General features: G+C 38.3%; 1 protein-coding gene across 2 annotated transcripts in view; it reads right to left on the bottom strand.

The window, feature by feature from the left end:
• The window catches only part of Ap3b1 (adaptor related protein complex 3 subunit beta 1), a 201,626-nt gene that overhangs the window by 113,676 nt on the left and 78,646 nt on the right, over positions 1–9,304 (bottom strand). For both annotated transcript variants that reach the window (XM_005356483.2, XM_026783761.1), the window contains exons 8-12: positions 7,806–7,958; positions 4,725–4,822; positions 2,659–2,713; positions 2,488–2,559; positions 525–587 (exon numbers count right to left, since the gene is read on the bottom strand). In XM_005356483.2, coding sequence (XP_005356540.1) covers positions 525–587; positions 2,488–2,559; positions 2,659–2,713; positions 4,725–4,822; positions 7,806–7,958 — 441 coding nt within the window. The remainder of the gene's footprint in view (positions 1–524; positions 588–2,487; positions 2,560–2,658; positions 2,714–4,724; positions 4,823–7,805; positions 7,959–9,304) is intronic.

Consider the following 9,304-nt stretch of genomic DNA (forward strand, 5'->3'; position numbering starts at 1 on the left):
AGGCGGTGGTGGGGAAGAGACAGAAATCTTTAATAAATAAATAAATAATTTAAAAAATAGATTCTCACCCTCACAGTATGGGTACTGAGCTCAGCAGCAAGCACCTTTAGTAGAGGACAACAAATCGGAGTCACTGCTCCCCACACACTCAGTAATAAAGCTTGAGCTAATGGGGCAATCTACAAGGGGGAACCAGGTAACAATGATGTGTTCTCACGGGCACAGAAAGTCATTTTAGAGCATGGTGGCAGTATGGACAGAATCCTTAACAAAAACCAAAGATTTTACACCCAATGATGAGCCAGTTTTCCCTGTGCCATGGAAACAGAAAGGGAAACAAGACCATTTATTCTATGCTGTACATTGTAGTTAATGCTTATTCTCGAAAACAGAAAAATTCCCAGTTGCTGATCTTTCCCTAAACTGTTTTATTTATGCAGCTGCATATTCTAGGTTGAGTAGAAGGCATATTTAACTTAAAATTGAACATATTTTAGAAACTACAATTAGCATTGTATACAAACCTGAAATTCCCGAAGAAGAGTTGATATGTTGGCTTCATTTGCCAAGTTTGTCAAAATTTCAAGCTACAATAGAGTAAAAGAGAAAGTAAACATTTTAAAACACAAATAAAAAGATGAATTTAACAGAGACTAAACATCCATATGAAACTTGATTTTTTAAAAATTACTGTCATGTGAGGCTCTGTATTCTTGAGGGGGGTCTTAGTCTGTTTCCTTGAGTCTACAGAGACTAGATAATTACACAGTTCTTAAAAAATAATTAACAAAACAATCCCCATCTTTACTAATTGTGTTAATTTTATAATTCTTATCTAATTAACCTAAACAATTTGTTAGCTCAACTTTTATTTTTTTATTAATAAAGTTAGGAAACAATTTGCCCTTCATGTAACACTTCTGTTTTCCAGATACCAATTAATTTTCTTGATTGGCTATCTCATCCCACCTTCCCAGACACTTAGACAATTTATACATGTATGAAGTACGAAATTAAAAGTCTGTCTCCACTGAGGTTGAGAAATCTACTTTGCCCATAAAAAGATTAATTATTCTGAAGGTGGCATAAACATGAGACCAACAGAAAAACACAGTCCAACATGTCCACTACAACATTCATATCAAGTTTTATATTAAAAGTCAATGACATAAACAATTCAATTAAAAGGCACAGCCTTTAGAAAAAATTTACATATTCTGTGTAAACTTATTTTATCACTTAACTTGCTTTATCTGTTGGAAATCTGTTCTCTAAGAATATAGCTTGACTAGTCATTTTATTTTAATAAGAAAATTGAGACAATTTTTTAGTGCAGGGGAGAGACAAAGTCTCATGTATCCCAGGCAAGCTTCAAACTTACTATGTAACTAATGACCTAATGTTACTGTCTCTCCCTCTGAAGTCTGGCATTATGAGTCAGCAATAACACATGGGCTAGTTATTTTAAAGTATTTTTAAAATGTAAAAACATTATTTTTAGTAGTACTGGGAACTAACCTAGGTCTCTGAGCATGCTAATCAAACATCCTACCACTGAAACATATGAGTCTTTGTTCATACAACTTTTAAAAAATAGCTTCAAACCTATTTTTTAAAACTATATGTGAATTACACAGAACTGTTTTTTACTAAAACACATAATATAGAGTTTGATAGAGTTACCAAACTGATACAAAATCACCCCTAAATACTGCTGCCTATAAATAAAGACAGGCTTGGTAGAATGAGACAAAATCAGAACAATCAAGAAATGAATATGAAGATTTTGTTTCCACACAACTGTTCTATATGTTTATGTTTTAATAACTATCTCAACAGTATGTAAATACAAAGATCATCCAACTTAATATCAAATAAAGCATTTTGTTACTCCTTTTGCTGTAAAATTATCCAGTCTTTCAGCTCACATTTATTACTTGAAATGTTTTATAATTACAAAGCAGGAGTCTGTTATTAATGTTGAAAATATCATACTGTTTGTGTTTCACCAACTTTCTTGTGAGTAAACCCATTTTTAATGAAAATAACACTGTCCCAATATTTAAAAGAATGTCTATTTTTTCTTCATTAGTTTTTAATGTCTCTGACATAGCACACAGTATGCAGAAATGTCCCCATGCCCTGCCTAGGGCCCTACTGTCTTACCATCACAATGAGCTCTACACCACAGGGCTTTCATCATCTCTGTTAGTCTATGCCCAGCCTTTCAAAGCACCCACACATCATACCAACCATAAAAAACATTCACAAAAGTTATTTTAAATACTTCCAAATGTCATTTTTTTCACAAATCTTCCACAGAATCAGCTCCACCTTTTTACTTAGTATAGGACTTAATTCAAATCTCCACTGTCTGTCTGAACACACTCATGCACACAACAGAGCACAGTTTACAGAAGCCAGAGGCTACTGTAGTATCTCTTCAAAGTACACAGCAGCTAAAGAAGCTGTATGAAGCATACGGACCTTCAGTGTCTTGATCATAGTTGGATCAGTGGACCTGACATAGAAACTCTTCAGGTAAGGTTCAAACATACCCTAGGTCAAAAAAAAAAGAAAGAAAGAAAGAAAGAAATGGGTAAATACATTTATCACAGTGGTGTGCTTCTTTAAATTAAATGTTCACAATATACATACCTTTCTCTGAATTGACATAGTTGCAATATTTTGTAAGACAATATACTGTACCTCCCTAAAAGTGAAAAGACATTTCAGTAGTCATATCCAAAGAAACATCTTATGAAAACAATACATTAAAAAGAATCTGTAAGAAAACTCAGAGGCAACAAAATTTTTAACGACAAGACTCTACATGTTTAGTAACTATGAGGCATTCATATCTTCTTTCCAGTGCACGTGTACTCGAGAATACTAACATTCTGTGCAGTAGGTATGTCATGAGATGGAGGCAGAGCTCACTTTATGATACTGTACCCTCTGAAATACAAGGCCAGTATTGCTGCTTTGCACACATGAAGGAAAATGAGTGGAGGAAATGCAATCACAGTGCTAACTCACATTCTTATCAGGGGCCTCACAGTGTCAACAACCAGTCACAGATCAAAAGAAAGGCCTGGTTTTAAAAAGTCACATTATGCTATTCCTAAGGCTTCATATCTAATAAAGGACAGAATCTACTATTAAATTCACATTAATCTGGTAAAGCCTTTCTACCAAAGAACCATTCCAGATCTTTCTAGCACCATTTGAACTAACTATCCATTGCAAACAAGTATCACCGAGCTGGTAACAAGAAGTGGCTGAAGATAAAGTGAAGGCGAGAGCGGGATGAAACAACTTCTGACTTGTTTCTCAAATAGCAGGAGCGAAGAAGGGCGTGAGGGGCACGATCAGCATACACGTTCCCATCCCAGCTAGTGCAGCAGTGCAATGGAGGGTAGGAAACAATGACATCAAGCAGCTAGCAGTGCAAAATGTCTGTGCAACCTTGACCAATGGAACAATGAATGATGTTTTTAAACATAATAAAACACTAATGCTAACTTTACAGCTCTAATGAAAGAACTCATCTTTTTAGGTTTTCCGTTTGTTTGAAATTGTTTATCTGAACTATTGAATTATACAGAGGGAAACTGTAAAGATGGCATGTTCTATCTATCCATACAGGAAACTAAAGAGCACAGGGCTCTTTAAAGGGAGTAGTTATTTTCTAGTAGCTACTCTTGGGGGTTAAGTAGATGATTTAGTAGATAGGACGGCTTGCTATGCAAACACAAAGACAGTTCAAATCCCCAGAACCCATGTAAAGCTGGGAGTGACACCTGTAAACCTGTGCTCCAGCACTGTGAAGGTTAAGACAGGAGGCCCTGAGAGCCACCCGTCTGTCTACCTGTTTAATAAGAGACTTGTCTCAAGGGAATCCAGCATAAGGTCAGAGCAGAATCACCCTCTAGTATCCATATGCTCCAGAGACACACATGTGCAGCACAAAAAACACACACACATATAGTCCTACTAACACACATGCATACACCACTGTTCACATATGTACACACACACAAAATCAAAACAACAAAAAAATAAATAGCTCTTTTTAAAACTGAAGAAACTAGTGATTGAACATTCCAATTTTATATGAAGTAGGGTTCTGCCAAGCAACATGACATGGTCTCTGCTATTATTCTAAGGCAACAGTTTTCAAAGTGTGGGTCATGACCCCTGTGGGGACCAAATGACCCTTTCAGAGGGGTCACCTAAGACCCACTGGAAAACACATATCATTACATTGTGATCCCTAACAGTAGTAAGATGAAGTAGCAAGGACAAGTTTTACGGTTGGGGTCAGCACAGCATGAGGACTGTGTTAAAGGGTCGGTACGATACGGTAGGAAGGTGAGAAGCAGTGCTCTAGGGTCAGAGCTAACGCACTGAGCAAAGCAAGCTGAGCACACTTAAGGACAGTTTTCAGTGATTCCAGAATAAATAAAATTTCCAAACAGCAAGACTGCTAAACCCAGCAAAGCAAAGTACATGTTCTATGTTGCAACATACGTTAATATCTCTGGACCTGAAGCTAGAAACTCCCATTTTTCTTCACTAAGACTGAGATCCTTTTATGTGTGAGACCTTACTTATGAAATAGTCAACTATATACCCCAGGCTGAGGAGACGGACTACATTTGCCTCAACACTACTTCTGCGAGAATACAAAGAAAAAAAGCACATGCAAAATCACAACCTACCTATTGCTACGCAGTAGGCGCACCAGGGACTTAGAAATAACGCCAGCCTCTGACTTGGGTGAAATGTGCCAGTACAGCTGGGCCACAGCCATAACCACCTGCAAGAACAGAAACAGAGGCACAGTGACCATCTAAGCAACGGGGTCCAAACGCATCCTCACTCCACATGTGTTCCCTCTAAACACCTTTAGAACTTGTGCGAAGCAGAATGAAATGTTCAAGTCTTCGTAGGGGGTTGAACACAAAGTGCTTATATTTGAGAGCAGAAGGTTAGCGGTGTCAGACAGGACCGCTGTGAGTAGAAGGGCCCTAAGGTACGTGTCCTCACAAGATACAGATAAAATGCAATGTCAAGATGAAAGCAGGAAAGTGAGTGATTGTCTGTATGCCAAGAAATGCAAAGATCACCAGCAACTACCTTCCAACGAGGAAAGAGACAGCATCTCCCTGGACCCTCCAGAGGATACAGCCTATTCATACCTGACTTCAGTCTCCGGCTGTCTGGGATGTAAAAACTCCTGTCCTTTTCATACACCTAGATTGTGGCAATTTGTATGACAGGAAACTAACACGTCGTGGGGGGGGGGGATGCCATAAATGAACTGCCCATAGTGACAATAGTCCTGGGCAAAAAAAACCCAAACAAACAACAACAAAAAACCCTTCATGCTGTTCATGACTGAGTGCTGGCTGCTTAGTCACACAATTCTAAAGAGAAGCAGCTGCGACTTCTAAACCATGCCAGATTGGGTGGGGAGAGGGGTGAGAAAAGGAAACGGAGCAGCAACAAGTTGTCTGAAGTCAAGGAAAGTGAATCAAAATGCAGCAACAAGGAGCTTGCAGCACTCTGTCTTTTTAAGATTCACAACTTTAACGCTAGTCTTGGAGCATCTGGAGCCATGGGACCGGAAATGGGCTGTTCTCCAAATAAACCTGTACCGCATTTCTCTCTCATGTGCCTTTACATTCAGAGTCAAGATTACTCGCCACCAAAAAGTATCTAGTTCAGCATGTGGACGCTGAGACTCAGCACCGAAATGGTTCACAAGACAAATGAACACTAATATAGTTCTGTTCAGTACACTGCAAGTTTCAGGCATGCCTGGATAGTACACCACACACCAAGGTGCCTAAGCTAAAGACATTCTTTATAAAAGAAAAATCATCTTTAAAAAAACAGTTTATGGGATCCTAATATACTGTTTTGTAATATTTAAAAAATAGTAAGTTGACTATGGCTTTCATCTAGAACCTGGGAATTCAAGAACAGTAAGATCTCATTTCCTCACTTGTGCTCTTAAAGTGTAAAACATCCACACCCATATGCGAGGATGTGAACTGTATTTTCTCTAAGTCAAAACGCAGCTTTCACTTGGTATGTCATCTTTTGAATATATTAGTCAAGCCACTCCCAAATCTAAAAGAACTAAATGACCTCCCTTTGCCTCATGATCTATAAAAACAGTAGCTTAAATTTTCTTCAATGCTACACATGAAATCTGAAAGTCAAGTTGTAAAAAGCCACTGGGGAAACTCTCACAACTCCAAAGTCCAGACTGGCTGAAAGAACTCAAGCCCCAGGCCTTCCACCTGCTCATAATTAAAGCATCCTATACTGCACCCTCCTCTTGACCATCCCATAGTCTTCTGCTTCTGGTTCTGCCTCCAATATAGTCACTACCCTGATCCATCAAGCTTTCTAAAACGAGTTCCCAAAATTCACTTTCAAACATAAGAACAAGTGTGTGTTTCTTTCTTTTGTTTTTGTTGTTTGTTTTTTGAGATGGTTTCTCTGTGTAGCCTTGGCTGTCCTGGAACTCGCTATGTAGACCAGCCTGGCCTTGAGCTCACAGAGATCTGCTTCCCTTGTGCTGGGATTAAAGGTGTGTGCCACCACTGCCCAGCTATATTTCTTTGTTTTGTTTTTTTTTTTTATATTTAAATATTTATTTATTTATTTATTATGTATACAATATTCTGTGTGTATGCCTGAAGGCCAGAAGAGGGCGCCAGACCTCTTTACAGATGGTTGTGAGCCACCATGTGGTTGCTGGGAATTGAACTCAGGACCCTTGGAAGAGCAGGCAATGCTCTTAACCACTGAGCCATCTCTCCAGCCCCCTATTTCTTTGTTTTGAAACAGGTCTCACTATGTAGTCTCACCTGGTCTGAAACTCCCTATGTAGTCCAGGTTGGCTTCTAACTCACAGAGATCTACCTGCCTCTACCTTCTGAATTCTGGGACTGAAGAAATGAGCAACTACACCTGATAGGAGTAAGGCTGTTGTTTTTTAATCTTCATAATTCTTCAAAAGTCAGGCTTCATTTAAATTTACTTACACAAGGCAAGGTAACATAATACACTCAGAACCATGGCAGCCTATGGTGCACTAGCAAATAAGCAGGGACCCCACATATGCACAGAAACAACCATGTAACCTGGGACTCAATACCTGGCATTGTCAGCAAACGTCTAAATCATAAAACCAACTCCCAAGACAAAATGAAGCTAACAGTGAGTTAATGATACTTTCAGTGAGTAGCAGCTATTAGGGAGACGAGGCACACTAAACACAAACATGCGTTTGACTGTATTAATGACTTCATGCCTTACTATGATGAGGCACACTAAGCACAAGAATGCGTTTAGCTGTATCAGTGAATCATGCCTTACTATGACTGAGCTTTTGAATGATGACTTGGAATTACATTACTAGTAGTACCATAGAAACTTCTGCTAATTGCTAAGTATACAAACTTCTAAAGGCTAAATTCTCAAAGGAGTACAGAAAAAAGTAGTAAGTTCCTTATATTTGAAGATATACTAAATGAAGAAAATAATTCATTATTTTCTTAATTAAAACAAATCTGGCTTTACATGTTTCAAAACAATGAAGGCTAAAAACCATTTACAATACAGATTCAGGTCTCAAAGCTTCAATCCCACACATTTCTAGCTACCCATCACACATGTCTGTTGTATGAACGCTCCAGTCACACGCTCAGTACTGACTGTACATACTTTGAATCAATGTTTGGTCTTTACATCTGTGAAACAGGTCTTTCCTAGTTTCAACATACCGCTGCATTCCTGCTCTGAAGCAAAGGCTTTGTGTTTCGAATCAAGAGCCTATGGTCTGGATCCATAGTATATGGCCTCTTCTTGTTACTCTTTTCCTTTTCTTCATCCTCAGAGTCATAGAAATTCTTTTCGTTGTCTTCTAGACCATCGTCCTGTGAAGAAAACAAATCCCACCCCAAGATTAGGTGAGACTGTGAACAGCCAAGACATTACACAGCCAAAGAAAGTATTCCTTTGAAAACATCTGCAGTAATAGGCTGGAGAGAAGCTCAATCCACAAAGTGCCTGTCTTGTAGGCTAAGGGCCTGAGTTCAGTCCCCAGTATCCATATATGCAAAAAATCAAGGGTGAAGCACTCAGTTTCTATGGCTGGACTATAAGCAGTAGCTTAAAACCTTAAATCAAAATTAATCAAACATATTTAAACTCTACCTGAAAATAACACATAATAAAAATGCTTTTTTAAACTCTAACTACAGAAAAATACAGCTGGCAATAAAATCCTAAAATGCTCATAAATATTTCTTTTAATAAGCAATTATTTGTTATGTTTCTTCTTCATTATTAATATATTTTATTAGAGTATGATTATATTACTTTAATGAAAAACATATTTTAATACATTTTTTAAATTAAAAAACATTTAGGATTGTGGTAGTAATCTTAGTTAAAAAATTTCAAAGGAGTAATTTTTCATTACTATTTTCCCACACAATAATCAAGATGTTATAGAGCTATTTAAATTTTTTCTAAAAACACTTATTAATTCTTACAATTTCCTAAAATAGAAGGGAGAACTTGAAACAACATTTATATGTGGCCCAGAGAAGTCAAAAAGTTAAATATCTCTACTTTAAAGTTTTAATAAGGGACAATAAGATTTTAAAAAGAAAGAAAAACAGCTGCCTGTAGGTGAAACAACTGACTCCACTTATTAAAGACATATTTACCTCAAAATCCTATTACATGTTTACAAAATTTCAGTTTGGTTCTTTCTTTTATGGTCTTCTTTCAGCAAGAGACTTCCTATGTATCTCAGACTGACCAAAATCTGGTAGTCCAGCTTCAGGTCTACTACGGTTACAGATTTATACCTGGCTGCATGTATCTGTACCAACTACTGCTCCCTATGGAATCCAAACTGTGGAAGAGGGGCCGAGAGAAATGAAAAGGTCGACGTCACAAAGCTCAGTACATGACTACGAGGCAGGAACTAATGCCCAACAACAGGTTTAAACTGGGATTGGCTGTGGATGTGTCTTTTGAGACTTTTAACTAGAGAACAGACAGTGGCACAAACTGGATGTCAAATACATATGGCCAGCATGGGTGTACGGAGTCAGGGCCAGCAAGGGTGTACGGAGACAGGACAGGGCCAGCACGGGTATACGGAATCAGGGCCAGCACGGGTGTACGGAGACAGGGCCTGCACGGGTGTACGGAGACAGGGCCTGCACGGGTGTACGGAGTCAGGGCCTGCACGGGTGTACGGAGACAG

Source organism: Microtus ochrogaster, chromosome 19 (assembly GCF_000317375.1).
Source record: "Microtus ochrogaster isolate Prairie Vole_2 chromosome 19, MicOch1.0, whole genome shotgun sequence".
Taxonomy (NCBI): domain Eukaryota; kingdom Metazoa; phylum Chordata; class Mammalia; order Rodentia; family Cricetidae; genus Microtus; species Microtus ochrogaster.